Source organism: Mercurialis annua, linkage group LG7, assembly GCF_937616625.2.
Source record: "Mercurialis annua linkage group LG7, ddMerAnnu1.2, whole genome shotgun sequence".
In the NCBI taxonomy this organism is placed as follows: domain Eukaryota; kingdom Viridiplantae; phylum Streptophyta; class Magnoliopsida; order Malpighiales; family Euphorbiaceae; genus Mercurialis; species Mercurialis annua.
Window position 1 is genome coordinate 7,168,982 of NC_065576.1, and position 25,141 is coordinate 7,194,122.

The 25,141-nt window shown below is 29.3% G+C and overlaps 1 protein-coding gene and 1 long non-coding RNA gene across 2 annotated transcripts; one reads left to right on the forward strand and one right to left on the reverse strand.

Annotated features, from left to right (window-relative positions):
• Positions 1-12,218: 12,218 nt before the first annotated feature.
• On the reverse strand, positions 12,219-13,282 carry LOC126656547 (uncharacterized). The gene is made up of 2 exons (XR_007633259.1): positions 13,106-13,282; positions 12,219-12,905 (listed from the first exon to the last, which is right to left on the reverse strand). It is a non-coding gene; the product is annotated as an uncharacterized LOC126656547 (long non-coding RNA).
• A 3,896-nt stretch (positions 13,283-17,178) lies between these two features.
• Positions 17,179-21,840, forward strand: LOC126656545 (probable mannitol dehydrogenase). Its single transcript, XM_050351137.2, has 5 exons — positions 17,179-17,448; positions 17,524-17,637; positions 17,771-18,287; positions 21,187-21,340; positions 21,444-21,840. The coding sequence occupies exons 1-5, from the start codon at positions 17,351-17,353 to the stop codon at positions 21,647-21,649; spliced, it is 1,089 nt and encodes a 362-aa protein (XP_050207094.1). The 5' UTR covers positions 17,179-17,350; the 3' UTR covers positions 21,650-21,840.
• Positions 21,841-25,141: the final 3,301 nt, after the last annotated feature.

A 25,141-nucleotide genomic window follows, 5' to 3' on the forward strand; every position in this document is an offset into this window, starting at 1 on the left:
GAGCGAATCCTAATCGACGAAGGAAGCGCGGTAAACCTCATGACAAACGCTACGTCGAGTCCCAATTCCGTTATCAGGACTCGGTGGCCCCTCCATCACTCCACTGGGAGCAGTCACCTTGGAAGTAATAATCGGCCCAGAAAGAGGAATAAACAAGAAAGTCATGTCACTGTTTAACATAGTGAACATGGAATTAACATACAATGCCATCCTAGGAAGACCTTTCCTCCATGATTCGGCGGCAGTAACTAGCATAAGAGCGTTGGCAATGAAAATACCAACCGAAAAGGGAGTAGTGACGCTGAGAGGAGACCAAGGAATAGCCAAGAAGTGCTACGACGAGTCGGTAGTGGATCTCCAAGAAAACAAGACCGAAAAGAAGGAAGAATAGGAACGGAAAACGACCCATCATCGGTAACGACTTTACGTCTTACCAGATGGCGTCAAATCTATCTTTAATATTTTGTATGTCATCTTTTTATTAATAAAAGTTCAATTTTCCTACTATCTGATTAGCCAGACGAACCAATAAAGAAATAAAAATCAAGAACAGCCACGAATGATTAAATTAAAGATGAAAGAAGAAAAAATAAATTAAAGATCAAACTCAAGAAAGGCAAGATCACCAAACAAGGCGAATCAACACGAAAAGGCTAAAAGCCAAGAAAATGAGTTTAAATTAACTCAAGGCAAAATCACCAAACTAGGCAAATCGCCACAAAAGGCTAATAGCCAAGAAAATGAGTTTAAATTAACTCAAGGCAAAATCGCCAAACTAGGCAAATCGCCACAAAAGGCGGATAACCAAGAAAAACGAGTTTAAATTAACTCAGAAAAGGCAAATCGCCAAAAAAAGAAGAGTTTAGATTAACTCGAAATAAAAACAAAAATAAAAGAATTTAGATTAACTCTATAAAAAAGCAACGCCAAAAACAGGGTTTAGAATAACCCTCGAGGTATGACAAGTACATAAACAAAAATTGATATAAGGCGAAAGCACACTTTCGAAGAAACACGAAGAAAATATATTCATAAATTGCGAATTACAAAAAGCAAAATTCGTACATTAGCAAATACAATCAAAAGAAAAACTACTGGACACGGTCTTTAGATATCTTGACAAGAAGGTCACGAGCGATGGCCTGGAGATCCAACCCATTAACTCCAGAAAGATCAATATTAGGATTCTGCTCTAGAAGCTTCCTCCCAATCGCAAGGCGATACTCGCTTATCAAAGCAGAATAAAAAGCTTTCGTATCCAGCAAACGAATGTGAAGACCTTCAACCTCCGATCTTAGCCTATCCCTCTCCCCACCAACAAGGGAATTGATTCGAATAAGCTCCTCAATCTCTTAAGTCAAGTCATCGGTTTTCTTCTCGATCACTTTAACTTGGCGATCGTTAATCGCATCCTGCGCCTTAAGCTGCGCCAGAAGGGAATCATGCTCTTCCAAAGAGGCCTTTAATTTTGCCCTTTCAGACTCGGAAGTCGCCAAAAGAGAAGATAGACGCTCAACCTCCTCCTCGGCACACTGTCGGCGGTCGTTCAATACCAGAACAGATTGAAGAGCCTACAAACACCAAAAACAAATAAATAAGGAAACAACTGAATATAAAAAATATATTATATTCAAGAAAGAAAACACTTACAGAGAAACCATGAAAACAAGCCAGATCGGAAAGCTCCTGACCCGGCCTAGCACAAAATCACGTGACATCATCAGGAATCGCCAAAGTTCGGATATATTCCGCTAGCACCCTAGGATTCAGCAAACTAGCGGGATCCTGACCTTTGACCCACTGCACCAAATCTGGAGCAGAAGAAGAGCTTCCAGGAAAACTCTCCCTCGATGGAGAACCATCGCCAACTCGACGTCTCTTCCTAGACGGAGAATCCAGGTCTCGACCCAGAGAAATCTTTCCTGAATCAGCAACAACCAACCCCTCTGAATTCACACCCCCAACTCTCCCCGAGACGGTAAATGATGCTAGAGGGGGAAGTAGCGACGAAACCGCCTCGTCACCTACTGGATCAGCCAAGTCATCATCATCATCTACAACAATAACCTCACCACCCGCAGGCAACGCTATCTCAACGGGAGCAATGGGAATATCAGCAGGAGCCACATCCACATCAACGTCGCCAGGAATAATGTTGGCGATATGAACGTCAGGATCACCCATCGGAACGTCCAAATCTACTTGAAACCCGGAAAGGAAATCGTCAGAAGAAGAAGACATCCTACAAAAGAAACATCAAAAAGAACTTAAGCAAATTAATATACCTTGAACAAAAGAGTAGCAAAGATCCGCCAAGCCTCGAGGAGGATCCTCCAAAGGAAACCATCGACGCCGAAGATGACTATTGACCAAGACATCTAGAACGGGACGCGATATAGCACCACAGGAAGATATGTCGAAAGCAAGTTTTGACTCGGATAAACTTAAAGGAGACGGACAACTCCGAACTTGGTGAGAAGAAAAACCATCCGAAAAATGAAGAAAAGCAAATTTATGGTAAACAATAAAGAAACGCCTTCGCCAGCGACTGGTTAGGCAAGGAAGATAAATACGAGATCGCCCTTCTCTGCCAAGGGCGAAAACGAAGCAACCACCGCACTTCCTAAAGTCTACAAAATGATACAACACGTTGAGAGAAGGGGCACAACCCCGAAGCCTACACGCCTCCGAAAAGGCGAGCACTACTTTAATCGTACCGGGATAAAGTTGTCCCAGAGCAACCTTTAAATCTCTGCATACTTCTACTAAAAATGAATCTAAAGGAAACCTAAGACCAGCAAAAAATTGCTCTTCGAAGAGAACCGCCCTACAAGAAGATCCTGGAGAATCGGAAGCAGCCATATCGGCACCGGGTAATATTACCCTATAATCGAAAGGAAAGCTATACTTAAAATAGATATCTAAGACTTCACTCCTACGAAGCTTTGATCTGGTAAAAGCCATAGCAGCGCATGCATCTTCCACTCGACTCAGAGGCATCCTAGAACAGGAAATCACAAATATAAATACAAAATAAAGATCAAACAAGAAATATATTGAAGAACACATTGAAGAACACATCGAAGAACACCAAGTACAGAAAAGGAATTTCCAGAACGATGATCATGAAGAACATATACGAAGAAGAAAACCATATTAACATCCAAGTAACAAAAGAGAACATACCTGAAAAATCTGGATAAAACAAGTCACGAAGAACCAAATAATCAGACAAAGAACGAAAAGAAAATAGCTGCAAGAAATAAGAACAAATTCGAAAAGCAAGTAAGAGGGAAAAGAAGAAATGCAAAGATATTAAATACGAAGAGTTTTTGAATAAATCATTAATCGCTAAATCACCAAATGTCGACACGTGGCAACACAAAATCTTACTAAAGAAGAAACGTCACCAACAAACATATGAAACGACTCGCCCGGAATACAAAGCGACTCGCCCATATAATAGGACTCAGCTTCAAAAGAGCTAAAATCCACTAAGGCATGAATACCAATTACTTTAGCTCACTTGCGGGGGGGCTAATGATGGATACCGAATCCTACAGTAAATATAATGGAGCCGAGTCACAGGAGATCCACTCTCAGATGATACCGGACTCTCCCTGAAGATCCGAAGATATGGAAGATACGCCGAATCCCTCAAGATTCGGTGATATGCCAATGAAGACCGAATCCCACATGATCCGCCCAAAGCGCGTTAGGTCCGGAATTCGGGTAATCGACCAAGAATGGAAGTTTTGTCCTATTCGGACACAAACACTATATATGGAAGGATAAGCTCTACTTTAGGAAGATAAGACTATTTAGGAAGACGTTTCTAAATAGGACTCTTATCAGATTAAGGTAGATCACGACAAATCAGGAGAATCCCTACGATATCGCCGAATCCCTGCAAAGTAGGATTCACCTGCCTAATACAACTCTACTAGGTATATTCGACTACTATAAAAGGAGCACGAGGTATGCCTAGAATCACAATTACATTCATATACACAAAACGCTGCTCAAAGCTCTAAACTGACTTTAGCATCGGAGAGTTAATCGGACAACCACCGTCCGGTTAGCTTCTACCCTGTTTTGCAGGTCTTACTCACCGGTTCAGAAGACAGACTCCATCAATTAGTAAGAGATATAATAAGAAATTGAATCACGTGGAGTCGCGACAAAAGAGAAATGCGGGTTATTAAGGATTTAATTGAATTTTATTTCGAGATGATTAGGTTTATTAGAATTTAAATAAGATTTTAACTTAATTTTTAATTATTGTTTTAATTAGGATTATAATTAGAGTTTTTTGACATTTCGTTCCAAGTATAGGGTTGAATTGATTCTTTGTTTCTAATGTTATTTATTAAAAATTTATATAGTGTGTTTTAATGAGATTTAGGTGTATTTCAGCCAAAAATAAATTTAGGGGCAAATTCGGGCCGTAGATAAACATTAGGGACATAATAAACATGTGCTTATGCTTAGATGCACTGGCCATGTCATCATCCACGTAGAAAAGAGAGACGGAAAATTTAAAATACTTAACCCCATCAAAAGTAAGGGTATAAATAGTTCAGTTTTAAAACATTAGGAATGTATTTTAGTCAAAAAATCAAGCGTAGGGACAAATCCTAACCTTGAAGTAAACATTAGAAATATAAATAAATCTTTTCCCATAAATAAACTCATCTTCTTACCAAATCCTATTCAATTACATTAAAGTATTAAACATGTCCGAAAATTCAAAAAAGAAATGGCAGGCAAAGATCCAGAAGAACGAGAATTAACTGAGGCCATTGGATGGGCTGCAAATGACTCATCTAGCATCCTTTCTCCTTTCACATTTTCAAGAAGGTTTCAATTAATTTCTTTAATTTTCTACAATGTTTCATTTAAATTTTTAAAAAAATTCTAAAATTTGTCTCGATTTCAATCGCCGAGAAACAGGAGTGAACGACGTGTCGTTCAAAGTTCTATATTACGGGATTTTTTTTTCTTTTTCACATGGCTTAAATGAATGGGGCAATTCTATTTACCCTCTTATTCCTGGGCACTTACGCTTTATCAGAATGTTGTCCAGCGCTTATAATAATTTGTTGGTTTGTTTGTATATATCATTTACTATAACTTGTTGGTTTGTCTGTAAAAAAAATTCTAAAATTTGTCTCGATTTCAATCGCCGAGAAACAGGAGTGAACGACGTGTCGTTCAAAGTTCTATATTACGGGATTTTTTTTCTTTTTCACATGGCTTAAATGAATGGGGCAATTCTATTTACCCTCTTGTTCCTGGGTACTTACGCTTTATCAGAATATTGTCCAGCGCTTATATCATTTACTATAACTTGTTGGTTTGTCTGTATATATCATTTATTATAACTTGTTAGTTTCTCTGTAAAAAAAATTCTAAAATTTGTCTCGATTTCAATCGCCGAAAAACAGGAGTGAACGACGTGTCGTTCAAAGTTCTATATTACGGGATTTTTTTTTCTTTTTCACATGGCTTAAATGAATGGGGCAATTCTATTTACCCTCTTGTTCCTGGGTACTTACGCTTTATCAGAATGTTGTCCAGCGCTTATAACATTTACTATAATTTTTATTTAAGACAATATTGAAACGATATAATACGATATTGACTATTATTAAGATATTTAGAGCATCCACAATGGACTTTTTATAATTCAAAACTCTTTATATAATAAAGAGCATAATCATAAAAAAAAATACTCCAATGGACTCTTTATTTTGAAAAATAAAAATAAAGAGTGAGTTTGACTCTCCACATGTGGAGAGCTAAATCAACTCTTTATCTATCTATATCTATATCTATACTATATATAAAAGCACGGATGGGGGGGGACAGGCAAATTTACTAAATAGCCCTTTATAGATTATTGTTAATTGAAGGTTTTTTGGTCTTTATCTAATTAATTACAGATTTAAAAAATATAAGGTACAATTAGAGTTTAATTGGGATAAAATTCCTTAATTATTGCTAAGAGTCTTTAATGCATACTACAACTACTATTAATATGTGAGACGACCTACGAAATAGTGTTCCTCCAAACAAGGATTATTAAAATTAAGTACCAGAAATTCGTAACTTAATTTTTCTCCCATTTTTTTTATTACCATCACATGAACAAAGCAAATGCATTATTTGGGCAAAAGGTAACGGCAGTAATGACAAGGTTAAGAAACAACGGGGTTGGATCATATGTCCCCACATTAAAGTCCAATTATTATTGGGGCTTCTTACATAAACACCCTTTTTAATGAAGAGGTTAGCATACATACGCTGTGAATAAATTTCTAGCATAAATACGCTTTTCCATGAAGTGTATATTCATCCGTGCCCTTTTTTCTTCTACCTCTGCTACATTAATCTTTCTTCTTTATAATATTCTTCTTTATAATATTAACATTTGCACCTTCCAACCAAATAAAACTCAAAAAAATTTGGATAAAAAATGGCCAGCTCTAATTAAATTGTTCTTCTAGTATTTTCTTTTAAAAACATAATTTATGTTCCTTAAGCTGGACTAATTTTTTCATCAAAAAACAAAAAAATATGAAAACACCATAATTGTGCCGATTTACCCAGAGATTGACATATAACTCAATTTAAGCATTATCTACTAATTATTGAATTATAATTTTAATTACCTGACTAATTTAATTTATAAATATAATAAATTATTTAGAAAAGTGACTTTGAATAGTGCTTATTATGTGTTTGTTAAATTGCTTTACTGAAATGTAATTTTTTCTTTTAATTTTTTTATATATAATTAATTTGCATTATTTGTTTATTTTCAGTAATAGACTATTGAAAATATTTGTACATATTGCGTTTATTTTAAAAAACATATGTCTCTCTTTCTTTGCATTTATTTAGAAAAATATTTTTTTTATTATGACTACTTTTTATGGATATATTTTGTGTTATAATAAAGAAATTAGACGTGTCTTCAAAAGATAGTTTAGATCTAATTTAAAGTTAATATAGCAATTTTCTTATTCTAATTACAATATTTAGTTATTTTATCAAAAATAAATATATTAAATTAACCGAATTTCTTTTAAATTGTATATATTACACATATACTAATAATCAATTATTAGATGAAGGACGAACTCAATATATGAATTGCAGTAATTTAGATATAATAAAAATTATACTAAAAAAGAATACTACATTAATATTTTATTTATAAAACGGTGCGGAGAACTGAAATGCAACTAAAGACAACATGAAAAGCAACCAAAAGTAAAAATAGAAAATAAATCGTGTCAAAAATGATTGTACTCTATTAAATATTCTAAAAAATGTAACTCCATTATATATACTTTAACTTAAAGCTGTCAAGCTTGTATAATAAAAATTTAATAGTATACTCAAAAATTATAAGAAAAATTAATAAATAAAAAATAAGTGAAAAGCAACCAACTAATAATTAAGTAGCAATTAAATAGTAAGAATATAAATTAGAGAAATAGTTAGACACCTTTATAAATTAAAAAAAAAAAACTTTACTATTTATAAAAAAAACTGACAATTATATCTAAGACATATAAAGTACTTTTCATGCATAACATACACTAAAATTTATAATTTTAAAAAATAATTATATGAGCAATCAGAGAGCAATTAAAAAGTAATCAGAGAGCAACTGAAAAGCAACCGGAGAGTAACTAAAAAACCAATGAAAAATAAAAGAAAAAGAACAACCTTAAAGCAATAAGAAAATCAAATATTAAATGTAGAACAAATTCAAAACAATACAAATTAATTAATTACATATAATAAAAAATAATATTCAAAGTACATAACTCTATATTCAAAACATTCATCAAATTAATTATAAAGTATGAGAAACTAGAAAGTTACTAAAGAGTAAGTAAAAAACAAACAAAAATTATATGAGCAACTCTTCTATCCATAAAGAACTAAAATAAATATTAAAATTTCACCAAAAAATTATTCATACATAACATTAATAAAAAAATTATAAGCTTATAAAAAAAATTATATGAGCAACTAGAAACATATTAGAGAGCAACTAATAAGCAACTCGATATCAACTAAAAAGCAACCAAAAAACCATTATAAACCAATAAAAAGTAAGAAAACAAATATACTAAGTGAAGAATAAAGGCAACACAACTTTATTATTTTTAATTATTGACCTAATTAAGGAAAGATAGAAAAATTAACTAAATGATATAAATAATATTTTTATATTAAATTAAAATAATAAAAGAAGTTGTCTTCATATAAAAAATAAATTAAAAATAAATGACAAGTAAACATATATATACTCTGTCCCGTTTAAGATGTCCCATATTTCATTTTGGGATGTCCCATTTAAAAAGTCCAATTTCTGTTTTTAGAATATTTTTTCAAATAATATCCTATATTACCCTTCATTTAGTCATCTTAAAGAGATCTCATAGCAAATTCCACTATCATTAATAGAGATAAAACATGAAAAAATATGAAAAACAAAGATAATAAATACTTTCTTAATCTGTATGTAAAGTCAAATGGGGTGGAGGAAGTAAATAATAATAAAAAAAAAGATGAAAGAAAAATTTTAAACTGTAGTTTTAAAATTTAAAATTAAAATGAGAAGTGTATAAAAAAAATTGTTACAGCTTAAAAAAATAAAAAAATAAGGTTTATATATAAAAGACAAATGTCTAAATCAAAAAAAAGTGGAATAATAAATTTTTAGCTGTTCAGAGTGTCCAAATATAAAAAATTAAGTGTTTAATTTGAGAAGATATGTGTACAATTTTGATAATTTAGATTTATTAAGAATGGATTTATTTTGATATTTATCATGTAAATAGGAAATCAATAAATAATAGATAAATGAAAATATAAAAAATGAAATTTATAAATAAAAATGAAAAACATGGATTAAATAAGTAATTTGAATAATGAAAAAATCAAAAAATTTATTGACATAAAAAGATATACATAAAAAAACAATGAATATAATAAATAAAAATACAAATTGATAAAAATAATAATAAAGAATTATAAATATTTGCAATAATATAAAATTATTATAAAAAACAAAAAGAAAATAAAATATTGGTTTGGAAAAATTAATATGAATTATACAAGATAAATATAGTGGACACGTGTTATTAGAAAAGTTCATAATAAACAAATAGAAATTATATAGATGTATGCTTAGGTAAGGAGAAGCGTGTCTTGAGCAAAGAGAAGCAGTGTGTACTTGAACCAAAAAAAGCGTATTTATGAAGAAAAAAAAGTAAAATGATGTACGCTTGATAAGACTTTTTTTCAAAGAGTATTATTGCAAAGAATATAAAAAAGAGAGTAAGAGGTGTAATTTCCTCTTATTATTGACGTTCTTTTTAGACGATATTTATATGTATGTATTCAAATGCATTAAGATTTTCTTTTTAACATATTTTTAAATTCAATAATAATATGCGTCACTATACTATATATGAAAAAGATGTTTCTCCAAATAAGTAAAAATTGTTGAAGACTAATTTAAATTAGGGTGTAGTACGGATAAACAAATTTGTTAAAAAAGAAATTGAGCCTTAAAATTGGTTGGTATATACTAAAAATTGTAAATCATAGACTACAATTAGGGTTTGATTTTCTCAAAAAAAAAAATTAGAGTTTGATAAATTATTTTGACTCTCTTTGGTTAGCTATTAAAAGATATTATTCTGATAAATCAAATAAATCCAAATTATTATAATTATACAAATATTTTATTAAGCTATACGTTATATTTCACATCATTTGAAATATTAAATTTAATATAAACAGGTTGAATTGATATTAATTTAATTATTTAATAAAGTAGTAATTATATTGAGATAATAATTTATTTTTAACAATATTTGATTATAAAATTAAGATTTCATTTAATAATAAAATAAATAAAATTAATTATAATCTTAATGCAACCAATAAAATAATTTATATTTTAAAAAACTCTAATCAATTTAATATTAATTATACATAAACAAATAAATATTATTAACGTCAATTAATTAATATGAAATTGACAAGTCACATTACGAGCCATATGCGTAGCACGTAATGCGAAACTAGTATTTAAAAACATACACGTGTTTTTTTTTTACTTTTCACCACTCACCACTTTTTTCTTATTTCTTTTTACAATAACTTCCATTCTCAGCTATTGGTTTAATTATTTTCCAAAATCAATCTTCATCCAACTCTTTCTTTCAACTTCAATTAATTTATTACTTAACATGAATTGAATTGGGATATAAATGAATATATGGGTATTAACTTAAATCAAAATCTGTTTTTTTGCCTAGGAGAATTTTACAATTTCAAAAAAAAAAACCTAAATAATTATATACAGTTCTTTTCAATTTTGAAGAGAAATTGCAGTTTACGATGGTTTTTCATTGTGCACAATCTTATGGACAATAAGCTACAATAAGATTTCTCAATGATCTGAAATATGGTTAAATCTGGGTTTAGTTTAAAAAAGAATTTGGGTCCTTTTTTCTTCCAATTTGCATATGAGATTGAACTATGAGTTCATATAGAAAACTACAAAATCTCCAGGCACACCAAACGATAAAAATTCAATTGATCAAGATTCAATTGTTCACGGAAAAAAAGAGCAGATTGCTCGACACTGTTTGTTTGTTCCACTTAATAAAGTGAAAAGAATAAATTATAAAAATGAATAATTAAAAGAATAAATAGTTTTAGAGAGTCTATTGGACACAAGTAAAATTGAGAAAACCACAAAAATATTACTATTTAAATAAGAGTTTACAAAAATACACACCAAATCAAAAATTTACATTCATGACAAAATAAGGAAAAACTTTACATTTTCTACCCAACCACTAAATAAGAGACACATGGCACATTCAAAACCAAGAAAAAAAGTCAAAACGTGTTAAAAATAGTCAAAAACGCGTCAGAAACGCGTCTGACGTGTGTCTGCCACGCGTCTGACACGCGCGTCAGTCACGCGTCAGCGCGTGTCAGCATATAAAAAAAATAAAAAATGTATCATCTATGTGTCTGATATGTATCTGCTATGTATCTGAAATGTGTCACTGATTCATTTTCTCATATTTTTAAAAACAAAAACAAATAAATATATGTGTGTATATATATACACACATATTATTTTATGTACTATATATATGTGTATCTGAGGTGCATGTATAATATATTTTAAATTCAAAAATATATGTATCACATGCTTTAAAAATGCATAAATTACGTTACAAAAAATTTATATATAATATATTATGTATTAAAAAAATATATATCTATCATATATAAAGTATATATATGAATTGTTTTTAATATGTATTTAAAAAATGTGTTTTCCTATTAAATATTTGATGTTTGCTCCGTCCTTTTATTTTTCCATGTTGCACGAGATTTTGCTTTTTAGCTCAATTTATTGTTTATATTTATAATGTATTTACGATGTATCGACTATGTATTTACAGTGTATTGCAAGATATAAATGACAAATCGGTAATGTATTAAAATTTTATTATTAATTTTTCACCTCTATATTTTTGATGTATCGATGGTGTATTTATGATGTATCAATGATATATCGGTTATTTTAAAATTTATTTTGTTAAAATAATCCAAAAAAATTAAACATGTATCATCTATGTATTTGCTATGTATCGAAACTGTATCACCTATGTATTACTAATACACACATGTATCGATCATTTTGAAATTTATTTTGTTGAAAATAATCCTTCTAAATTGGAGATAGATTCTAAAAATTGTAATCAATGGTGTATCTACGAAATTCACTTTGTTGAAAAGATAATAAAAAAAACATGTATCTACAATGTATTAATGTTGTATTTTATGATGTGTCGACGATTTATACACAATGTATTAGTGGTGTATATATGATGTATCGTTGATGTATCCAATACGTATATACATGATATAATGTCTTCATTAAATTTATCACCTGTTGAAATTAATTTTACACATACGAAGTTATATTAAAAATGTAAATATTTGTAATTTTCTAGTTTACATAAAAAAATCAAAATTCAAAAATAATTCAGATACATCTCAGAAACAAGTCATATACATCTTGATAATATTTCAGATATATCTAAAAAACAACACACCGAACCAGCTCAGCCACATCCTTTTATTTACATTCTTTGAAATAAAAGGATAAACCCAAGGGATTGAATGTTCATCAAATAAACCCAAAAGAGCATGAAAACCATTGTCATTTCCAATCTCACAAATTCACAAAACACAGTCCCCTAATATCATACAAAACCAACAAAATTGATCATATTAGTAGAAAGAACCATAGTTCTGAAACTACCCAAATAAAATCTAGTTGCAAATTATGTTGCAGTAACAAATGTCAAAGCAGTGATTAGACTAAGCATTACTATTCTTCATGTCAAAACTTTAAGCCACCCAGATCCCGATAATCATCAAAATTAACCAAACAAACATACGCATATTAAGGCCATAAAATTAAACCAAAAAGCAAATAGCAGAATCATCACAACAAAGATACCCATCTCTACGGTCTTGTTCCTCAGCTTCTTTATTAGCAACTTGGACAGATTTAAACCACAAATTTAATTCAATTACTTTCATCCAAGATCAAAGCTTTTCAACAAAAACTAAGTTTTCCTTTCGGCTTTTTTTAACTGTAATTGTGTGCACAAAAACTATAGAAAGAGCAGATGGTGGGATTTTTGGTGGCTTGTCTCGGGGACTCAGACTCATTTTTGCTAACCCATTAGCTGAGTCTTTTAGATCTTCATTTCTTGGGACTGTTATTAGCAGTTTTTTTATTTGTTGTTCTATTCTCGCCATGCTTCTTTCTTCGCCTGAAGAAAATAAAGAATCAATAAGTAACTCCAGAACTAGAAAAAAACCAGCCACTTTAGCTATGCTTATGCATGTTTGATCTTCTACATCTATAATCGCTTTACAGATTGTGCTTGGTGCCATTTAAAATCAACTGAATGAATCAACCAAATGAATTTAATAATGATTGTATATTATGAAAAAGGAAGAGACTTTATACCTGTTTTATGATGATTAGAGAGAAGATGTTTGAGAAAATGGCAGACCGTCGTTGATCGGAGAATCCAAAGGAAGAAAAGACATTGCTCTTATTTGATTGAACCCACACAGCAAAAAAATATTGATAGAAGAGAGATGGGTATAAAATGTAATAATTTCGCCAGCTAAGCTATTTATTGTAAAATGCATCTGTTATAAGAGAAAAGATTGCAGTGGGTTGGCATTTGAGAAAAGATCATCAGCTTTCTTAATTAATCCGTAATTTTCTCTAAAATTTATACTCTTTATTATTAAAGATTCTCTTTATTTATTTAAAAATGCTCTTTAAAATAAACAGTACCATTGGATATGCTTTTATAGTTAGTATGGAACAATATCTCGTAGGCCATGTTTGGTTCATGGAATAGGTGCGGAATGGAATAGCTATTCCGTATAAAATGACAATTCTTTGCTTTGATTCATGAAATAGGTATTCCAAAGAATTGCTATTCCATGATTTTGTGGAATAAAAACTCCTCTCAAAAATTAAAGAATGGTTATTCCATTCCTTATGAAATAATTCTATTCCATGAACCAAACATGGCCGTAGAATTGTAATAGAAAAATAATTCTTATCCAGTGTATGATTTCAAATATGAAAAAGATTCTTATTTAATAAGATTCCTATATAGAAATGACTACTAAATAGGAACATGATTTCAAATAGGATAGTATTTTTGAGAGGTCTAAACCGTGTAGAACCTTCATGGTAGTTGAATCGTAAACATAATCAAGATCTTTGACAAGACGCGTTAGATCTGATTACTGAGATCTATCGAATCTTACTGGATTCAATCATTATTGAGATTGGACGAATTCTCTCGGATTGCCTTTGTCAGGCGAGTCCTTTGTGACTCAGATATAATTTACTTGGGCGAGTTTCTGAATTTACTCTGACTAGTAAAACTATACAACTCGATTCATTATATCATTTTAAAATCTGGTTCCATCAAGTATCACTTTCTAAATATTTAATCAAAAGGGGTAAACTGTAACCAAAAAACTCTAATCAATAGTTTCTTCTATACCAGTCACCTTAAAGCTCCCTTACACCATACCATTTTTCTTCAAAAAAAGATTATACTATTTTTTATTTTTCTCATCCTTCTACTTACCTAATTTTTAATTTTTCAGATCTTTCTTTAGTTTTTTTTACAGTCCCTTTATTTACAAATTTTATATTCTTCCTGCAGTCCCTCAAAAGGATTTGAAAATCATAGTTTGCCAAAGATAAAGACCCGAACGTGAACAACTTTGGAGTAAGAGTCTCTCGAATAAAACCAGTAAAATAGAAGGGCTTCCATATGAATTTTGCCTAAATTAAAATGATGTTTTCAAAATAAACATTAACACTATTCCCATTTGAAATGTTATGCTATAAAACAGTAAAATAGACAAAAGAGTACGGGTTTGCCTCGTTTCAAATTTTATTGGAAAAAGTTTGTCGTCACAAAAGAGACGAAGAAAAGGACTGTGTGAAATGTTTCTATCACTTGAACAAAATTGTGCGTTCACATGGAAATTATTTAATTGAAAAGATGTCAATATTCAATCTTTTCCAGAATTTAAAGAAAATGTAGGCCATATTTTAGATATTAACTTTTTATTTCTAAAGCTAATTAGTCTTTTTTTAAAGCTAATTAGTTTGTATGCACTAGAGGAGTATAAAACAATCATAATCTTCATACAAAATTATAAAATAAATTAGTTAACTGAAAATTTATTTACCAATTTACTATCTTGAAATTTTAAAATTGAAATCATTAGCTTTATAATAAATTTAAAAGCTAAAATTAGAGCTGATCAAAACTCGAATTAGTGCATTTTCCTTTGAATTATATCTTATAAAAATTTAATTTTATATTTTGATAAAAGAAAATCAAAATTTCGATATATGTATTTAGGCTTAATTCCTTAAAAAACCCTCACCTTGAATTTTTTTTCGTTTATACCCCGACCTTGTAAAAACACCATTTGTACCCAATTTTGAGTTTTTATGTTTCATCTCTACCCAAAAGCATTAAATTGTACTCTTTTCATTTGAAAAAGAGTTTAAAACAATCCTTCATTTTTAACTTATATACTAATTAGATATTAAAGTTATTAATAGTACAAAAATACCATCTTCTTCAAAAAATTAAAAATAATAATAATTTTTTTTAATCTTTTTTAAAAATAATTCCGAATTTTTTGTTTATTTTTTTAATTTTTTTAAAAAATATTTCTAACAAAAAAATTAAAAATAATAATAATTTTTTTTATTTTTTTTTTATTTTTTTTTTATATAATTAAAAAAATTAATTAATTATTTGAATATATTTGATCATTTTTTAAGTTTAAGGATTTATTTGTATTTTTAAAAATAGAAAAAAGTATGTTTTAACTCTTTTCTAAATGAAAAGAGTACAATTTGATACTTTTGGGTAGGGATGAAACATAAAAACCCAAAATTGGGTACAAATGGTGTTTTTACAAGATCAGGGTATAAACGAAAAAAAAGTGCAAGGTGGGGATTTTTTAAGAAATTAAGCCATGTATTTAACGTATAACATGTGGCTAGGCCACGTTTTTTAGAACAATGATAATTTGGCTACATTATTCACGGAAAAGTGGTCCACCATTCATAAAGTAAGAACCATTAAGAGCCACACAAAAAGATATAAATCAAATTTCTAAGCATTAAAATCTACAATCATCCAATGTACCAGCAACTAGCAATCACCCAGAAGTAATAAAATTAGGATGCAATCACTCTAGTACAATTGGTGCATTTAGAGTCGAGACTTTTATAATCGATTTTGTTAATAAAAGTAAATACAGATACTATTATATATAATGTTATCATTTTCAAATTGAAAGAATTTACAAAAATTTGTTTTTTTCTCTGTTTCAAACTTATAGACAGTGATAAAATTAGAATGGACTGAAATGGGGCGTTCGCTCCATTCTAATTTTATAATATATACAATCGATGAATATATTTTTTTTCAATTTTTTTAACCAAATGAGAAAATAGAAAAACCAAACAACATATCGAACAATGTATCATTTGATCAAGATAAAATTTTGTCTCACCTCAATAAAATTTATAGTTGATTTAGGACAAATCTAAACATTAAAAAGTTTAACATATCTAAAATGAAAATGAGTTGATTTATTAAAAACGACTACACTCAAAATGAGTAGTACTTTTTAGTTTTTTAGTTTTTTTTTTTAAATGCATTCAATTTTAATTGATAATGATTTATATGGTAAGTTAACATTCAAATAATAAATGTATCTATAATTTAAAATTAAAAAATAAAAACAGTGCCTTAAGACTGATTTTTTTTGTCGGAAGATGTAGAAACCTTCATTAATGAAAAACGACTTACAAAAGTCTCAAGTCTAGCTATACCAATAAAAATATTTGTATGTCAACCTAAAAATGTGAGATTGAGCAAGATCATTTTTTTTTCTTAATAATTGAAGAGAAGAGAGCGTTTTCGAAAAAAATTAAATCCGTAACTTTAACAAAACGCCGCGTATTTTTTATACTATTTAAATTACAATTCATTGAGAGACATTGAATAATTAGTCATCTAGTTATATTGCCATCAGATTGCCTTTGCTATAATGTATTCACTTAAAAATTTAAGAGTGACTTTATTTTAATTCAAAATTTAATTATTAAAATTTATTTTTATTAAAATCAATTATTATTTTTCAGTAATATAATTACATTATTTTGAGAGATTATTTATTTCTATTTGAACATTTAAAAATAAAGTAACTAAAAATATTTTTTTTAATTCTAGCCTGTTTTACTGCTGAAAAATTCTATAAATAAAACTTATCTTTATCATATGAGTTTTTTTTTTAAAAAAAAAATTAGCAATAGAAATGTCAATAAAGGCAATAGGCGATAAAAAAAACTCAGATTTTGAATTCAAATTTGAGAAACAGTCAGTAAAAACTGAAAACTACCAAAATAGTTGAATACATGCATATAAATCGGCCGACTTCAGCTGCAATTTGTAATGTTTCCCATTAATGGGCGTCACCCAATAAGTAACCAAATTTATTAACAGTCACCTAACACGTCATCATTCACCTCTTGTTTTCACTATATATACTCTCATCTTCTTACCATATCATCAGCACCAAATTAAACCTTCACTAAATTCCATTACACTAAACATTCATCACTGTCCGAAGATTAAAAGAAATGGCAGGAAAAAATCAAGAACAGGATTCAACTGAGGCCATTGGATGGGCTGCAAATGACCCATCTGGCATTCTTTCTCCTTACAAATTTTCAAGAAGGTTTATTTCTTTAATCTTCTACAAGGTTTCATTTTTTTTTTAATTTTCTAAAATTTGTCTCGATTTCAATTGCAGAGAAACGGGAGAGAATGACGTGTCGTTTAAGGTTCTATATTGTGGGATGTGTCACTCTGATATTCACATGGCTAAGAATGAATGGGGCAATTCTGTTTACCCTCTTGTTCCTGGGTATGTATGCTTTGTGAGAATGTTGTTCAGCGTTTATATCATTTGAGTTATAACTTGTTGGTTTGTCTGTATGTAAATCTGATCTTAATTAGTACTACAATTTTCAGATCTGTTGATGTGTTATAATTTTCAGGCATGAAATTGTGGGAGTGGTGACAGAAGTGGGGAGCAACGTAGAAAATTTCAAAATCGGAGATAAAGTAGGTGTCGGCTATATGTCCGGATCATGCCGATCATGCGATAATTGCAGCGACGATCTTGAAAATTACTGTCCGAAAATGCTAGTAACTTGTTCATCAGCCAAGTACTACGACGGAACCACCACTTACGGAGGCTATTCGGACACAATGGTGACTGACAAGCACTTTGTTGTTCGTATTCCGGACAATCTTCCGCTTGATGCGACTGCTCCGCTCCTGTGCGCTGGCATAACGGTGTATAGTCCGTTGAAATATTACGGACTAGATAAAGCTGGTATGAAAATTGGTGTGGTTGGACTCGGCGGACTCGGTCACATGGCTGTGAAATTCGCTAAAGGTATGGGAGCTAAGGTGACAGTCATTAGTACCTCTGTGAACAAGAAACAGGAGGCTATTGAACATCTTGGTGCTGACTCATTCTTGGTCAGCCGTGACCCAGATCAGATGCAGGTAATCAGTTCATCAAACATTACTCTACATTAAAATTTTATACTTATAATCCACTTTTGTAAAAATATCATCTTTGTAAATTATCAGCCAAATTGGTACAATATCATAATTTTATTTAAGATGAGGACAACCACCCATTTCTGATATCTTTAAAGCCTACGTGGCAACATTTAATATGATATAATTATAGACCAAAGTACTCAATTTAATTGCCACGTCAGCTTCAAATTATATAAAATAATTAAATATTCTGAATAAAAAGAAAAATAAAATTAATATTTTCGGATAGATAAATTACAAACAAAATGTGAAAGTTTGATATCATTTTACTTTAGGTAATAATCATTTCTTTATGGGATTTTTAGATAAATACCTATAAAACACCTAAATATTCTCAAAAATACCTTTTGACCAAAATTAGTTAAAATTTACGGTTTGACCAAATATTTTTATAAAAATACTTTTTTTATTTGCAAAAATACGATTTCAGTTTACTAACGGTTTACTAACGGTTTACCAAAAATCTATTCACTATAAGTTCACTAACAGTTTACTAACAGTCTGCTATAAGTTCACTAACAGTTTACTAATGGTCTACTATCAGTTTATTTAAAAATTAAATTACTATTTTTTATTTTTAAATTATAAAATGCTAAAATGAATTATTACTTAATTTACTAAAATTATTGGTGTGCTATTAGTAAATTATTGGTTAATCAAACAACAAAAATATTACAGATACACAAGTGAAAAAAAATTATATAAAAAAATTGAAAGCATCATAAAAACAATAACTATAAAATTTACCAACGGTTAACTTATGTTTACTAATAGTATTACTAAAATTAAATTTATTAGTATACTATTGGTAAACCATTGGTAAACCAACAACGACATCATAACATAATTTACTAAAAATTTTGGTGTACGATTAGTAAACCATTGGTTAACTAACAAAAAAAACCATTGCACATACACAAGTGAATAAAAATATTATATAAAAAAATCAAGATCATCATAAAACAGTAATTATAAAATTAACAATGGTTAACTTAAGATTTATTAATGGTATTACTAAAATTAAACTTTAGGTATACTATTAGTAAACCATTGGTAAACCAACAACGATATAATTATAATCATTAATTACAAAATAAAATCACAAAATATAATGTTTTAATTTTTTTAATTCGGGCATAGACTCCATCTTTCTTCCAATACGGAGGTCCTATACTATATCATTTTTTTCCGAAAATCCTTGTACTATTTTTTAATTATTCTAGTCCTTCTAGTTATTCAATTTTTGATTTTTAAGGTCTTTTTATTTAGTTTTTTCCACCCCTCTACTTAATTTTTTTTTCCCAATCAGGCATAAAATCAAAAATGAAATTAGTCAAAGGAACTAGAAGAAAGCAATCTTTCACCATAAATAACACTTGCACTAACACTCATACTAACACACATATGATTAGCATCACAATTTAAAATGTATCCATTTTATAAATTTACCAATGGTTGGCTATCAATTTACCAACGGTTGACTATCAGTTTACTTAAAAAACAATTTACTATTGTTTTTTTTAATTATTAAATATTAAACTTATGATTTATATCGGTTGACTAAATATAAGTTTACCAACAGTTGACTATCAGATCACCAAAGGCAAAGACAAAGGGGTTATAATGTTTACGTTAAAATGTAAAAATTAGGCAAAAGTGTGCAAAGAATAGGCAAATAATAAAAATATGGTTAGAGCTCAATAAATATGAAAACTAATTGAACCTTTGAATAACTCTAACCATAATTATTTCACATAAATATGTTTCTTGCAGTGTATTAACCACAACTTCAAAGTTATATAATAAACACTTTAATATATATTGAAAGTGAATATTAACCATAACTTGAAACACAGTAATACATTTTGAAATTTCTTTGTTACACTTGCTACATGTATAATTTCATATTAAATTAAGTAGCATCCAATATTAATGACTCTGCTATTATTACTTTTTTCTCCATTTCATTAAGTGAATCAAGGACTTTCCCATTTTATTGAGTACATAAACAGTATAAAAATTTCTCTCAGACTTTTCATCAAACACTTTATATGCAACTTTTTTAACTCTTCCATTGAATTCATTCTTTTTATACAATATCCATTTTATAAAAACAAATTTCAACAATCAAATCAAAATAATAAATTACATGAAATTATAAATAAAGCATAACAGTAGCAACTTGTTATCAGGAATTAGGGAAGATTACATAGTTTTTTTTAGGAGTAGATATGTTGATTTCAATTTAACTACAACTGAATCAACCCAACATCGTAATCCTTAGCCAATTCAACGAAAATTTTGCATCATGGCCGGAAAAGTCTCAGCGAATTTCTATTCCGACGACGAATTTATCATCATTGGCGGAGAAAATGGTGGTTGTCGGGGCCATTTGTTAGATTTGGATATTGAGATAGCATCGATGTAAAATCAGTAGTTGAAGTGATAAAGATTAGAATCGAACCCAAGCGGAGATAGTCGGGCGGTTTACGGTAAAAATAAAAAACAAAAAATCAAAAATGAAAGGAAATCAGTTTTGGTCGTAGTTTTAGAAGGATGATAGCCGCATCGTATTTGTGAGAATAAAATGGGTTTTGATGGTGGTGAGCCTAATTTCCTCTTTCTTTATTTACTCTATCAATATTTTGTATTTACGTATTTTTGTTCCATACAACTATAATACATATACGAGAATTTTAATATTTCTATTTTTAGCTTTATAAAAAAATATCGTTTTCAATTTTGGTATTTTATCAATTTAGTATTTTTATTTCCGTGCAATATATCGGTTCGTATTTGTACTTAATTATTGATCTATTTATCTGAAATGTGAAAGTAGGCAGGAATGGGGACATTAGATGGTATAATTGATACAGTGTCAGCAAATCATCCTCTTATGCCATTAATCAGTCTATTGAAGACTAATGGAAAATTAGTTTTGATTGGTGCCCCAACGAAGCCATATGAGCTACCAGCTTTTCCATTGCTTATGGGTATGCACATTTATTTATAAATTTCTAATTAATTACAGAGAAATTTAATCTTATTGTCGGAACGATTATTTGATTAATAATAATTGACGATGTGGATAAACAGGACGGAAAATGGTCGGTGGTACCATGATTGGAGGAATGAAGGAAACTCAAGAAATGTTACATTTTGCTGCCGAACATGGCATAACATCGGATATTGAACTTATTCCGATTGATTATGTGAATACTGCTACGGAACGAATGTTGAAAGGTGATGTTAGATATCGATTCGTCATCGACGTTGCTAATACTATCAAGGCTGCAAAGTAAACTTTGTACACAAATCGATTGATTGATGGCGATTTCAAGCTTCTAAAACGGTTATTGCTCTTAGTTAAGTTTTATTTTAATGTTAATGTTTATGATCTCTATTTATTTGAGAGGGACTTGATTACGATCTCTACTTTTATTGTATTGGTATTGTTATATATTAATATGTAGTAATTTGGATTTGAGTGACATATTGATATTAGTATTGTCTTTTTACGTAATTCATAATTTGACATGTTGTTATATGATGAATAATACTTTATTTGGTAAAATTTAAATAATACTAAGTTATCAATTACTTATCACTCTACTTATCATAATATGTTTTTAATTATTATAAAGCCACATTGTATATATATATTAAATTTAAATACTAAAATATCAAAATTTGAAGGATTAATATAATTTACAAATATTTTTAAAAATGTATATCTTTCGGGTTGGAGATTATTTTGTAAACTATAATTTAGCAATTTATATAATTTACTCTAACGTTGAAAATTGATCAATTTTATCATATTTTGCATTTTATCGTTTCAATTGTATCTCAACTTTTTAAATTTGTCAATTTTTTTCACTTAAATTATGAAATAATTCAATTAACTAAGTCTAAAGATAAAATTAAATTCATTTCCATTCAAAAAAATACAAATAAGTCCTTTATTTTCAAAAATTAACTGAAAATCATAATCAAATTGACTAGTTTTTAACGTCAGGATAAGATAGAAAATGGTCTTAAAAGTCGGATTTTTTAAGGCATTTGGCCTAAATTAAATTATAAATTTTAACGTAATTTGTAATTATAATACAAAATTTGAAACTTGGCAACGTCAACTACCAACTTTTATTTTTTAATAAATTGGATTACCGACCAATCATATAACAACACATAGCTATAGTTTAGAATGTCCACGTTAGTTTTTTTTCTGACTCGGTGTTTTTATTTTTTAAAAATGAGAGTTAGCTATTGACATTGTCAAATTTTAAAATTCATATTATAATTATAATAAATTTCATGATTTAATTTGCAAATAATCCAAAAAATATGTGTATGGAATATGCATGGTGAATGTGTGCTTTCACATTATGCTCTTTAAAAATAGGTCAAGTAGTTTCTAGTTAAACTTTAAAATTTAAGAGCAAACTACTTAGAGATCCCTAAAATACCATAATTAACAGTTTGATACCCTTTGTTTCAAAAGTCTATCTAATGGTCCCTCGGTTTTAATTTCATTAACTGAGAGATCCTTCTGTTAATTTGAGGGACACAAGTTGAAACTCGGGTACTAAATTGTTTAAAAGTGACGGATCAAATCGTTTAATAAAATTAATAGTGAAGGACTAAATCGTTCACAAAACTAAAGGTGAGGTACCAAATTGTTTAATAATAAATGTAGAAATTAACGGAGGGACCTAATAGTTATAACAGAATTATAACTGAGGGACCATTAAATAGACTTTTGAAACAAGGGGTACCAAATTGTTAATTACAGTATACCTCAGAGATTTTAGCGTAATTTGCTCAAAATTTAAATACTCTTTAGCCATTTGTTGACGATGAGATTTTGTTCGTTTCAAATGAATTTCAAATTATATTTGTTCTATTTGTTGATGAAATTATTTATATAATTAGGTTATTTGTTTATTAAAATTGTAACTTTTACCGTTTCTTTTGATTGAAATACTTTATTTAATGGCGTAAAAAAATTCAACCCTTTATTTTTTGGTATTAAAAAGTTCAATATTTCATTTTTTGCATTTAATAGCCCAAATGTATTATGGTGTTTTAGTCACTGAGAATGGCCAAAACGACATTGTCTATTATAGAAAAACGCCTAAAACGACACTGAGTTATAAAATGAAAAATTTGAAAAGATTGAGATGTGAGGTGTCATGTTATAAATAATGTGCTTAAATCGTAAAAAACACAAAAGTTGGATTCTTTTTTACAAATACCCTTTAGAAATTCTATATTTTAATTCTATATGTTTGGTTATCCTTATTTCAAATTCTAATAAAATCAATTAATCTACAAATGAATTTCTGATATAAAACTTTTTATTATTATTATAATGATAAAAATATTTTAGATAGTTTTTAAAAATATGTCGAATTTAAATATAGTGCAGATTTGTTTCAAATAGATTCTCACGTATACATATATCTTAAAGAAAGGATGATGGTAAATTTTAAAGGTAATCTTTTCTAGAAGGAGAACCTTAGAGATACACAATTTTAAAAGGAGAAAATCAATAGAATTTAGAGAAAATAAATTTTAAAAGAATTTTATAAAAAGAAAATTAATACTGTCACGATCCAAATTTATGAGTCGCAACCGGCGCTAAGGAATGTGAGTGGTAGCTCTGAAACCCGTAGCAAGCCTAAAAACCTGTGTAAATTTTTCGCAAATCAAATCATATTTCACATATCAAAATACATGTGATCCCATTTTATAAAAGCATCAGAGTGAAAATGCGTTATACAAATACATAGACAAAAACATCTAGACTACTACGAACCGCTAGAATGAAAACCTTCTTTTACTTTTTGTGCAAATGACTTCCGAAAATTAAAACTTCGGAAGCTTGACTCTTCAAATCATATCATACTATCCCTGAAAAATGGGTGGAGCAACGGGGTCAGTATAAAAATGAGTGAGTTCACCAAATTAAACGCAATATCACATAAAGGGTTAAAACCGTTGAAAACCCACTTTATATATAAAAAATACTCTTTTGAAATCATATTGCATACCTTCTTTACTTTCCTTCATAACTATTTGTTTATTTCATAAACTTATAGTTTATATGTATTTGAAATTTTTGATTTCTTATTATGGTATTGATATTTTTCTTTCTTGTTTTGTTGCAATAGTTTTCGATCGAATCTTAAATCTTAGGTTATATCATCATGATTCTAAATCTAATTAAATCATTGGCAAGTCTCTTGCGACTTGATCCTTATGGTTGGGTCCCGAGATAGTTCAACCGAGTTACCTTCAACCATGTGGCACAGTCCCGAGATAGTTCGACCGAATTACGCATGCCACTACTTAATCCCAAGTTGTGAGTCCCGAGATAGTTCAACCGAGTTACTCACCAGACACATGTCCCGAGATAGTTCAACCGAGTTACCTTCGTGTCTGCATTCGGACTCTGCATCCTGCAAGTCTTTTGAACTTAACTGTCGATTCATATAATTCTTATTGACATTGAATAGGAGTGTTTGTTCACATTGTGTCTCGATCTTGTTTCGTATTGAATCTCGATGTATCGCACTTACTTTTTATTTCGTATGAGTTCTGAGGACTATCATCGAGAATGGATGAGATACAGGTCTCGGGATAATTCTACCGAGTTCCACCTTGTATCTCAGTTCTTATTATTGAATATGTCTGAGTACACTTTTCTTGTCTCATGTATTTATCATTTCGATGATTTATGTTGGGTTTTCTTTATCCTTTATGGACCATGACATGCACATTACAATCTA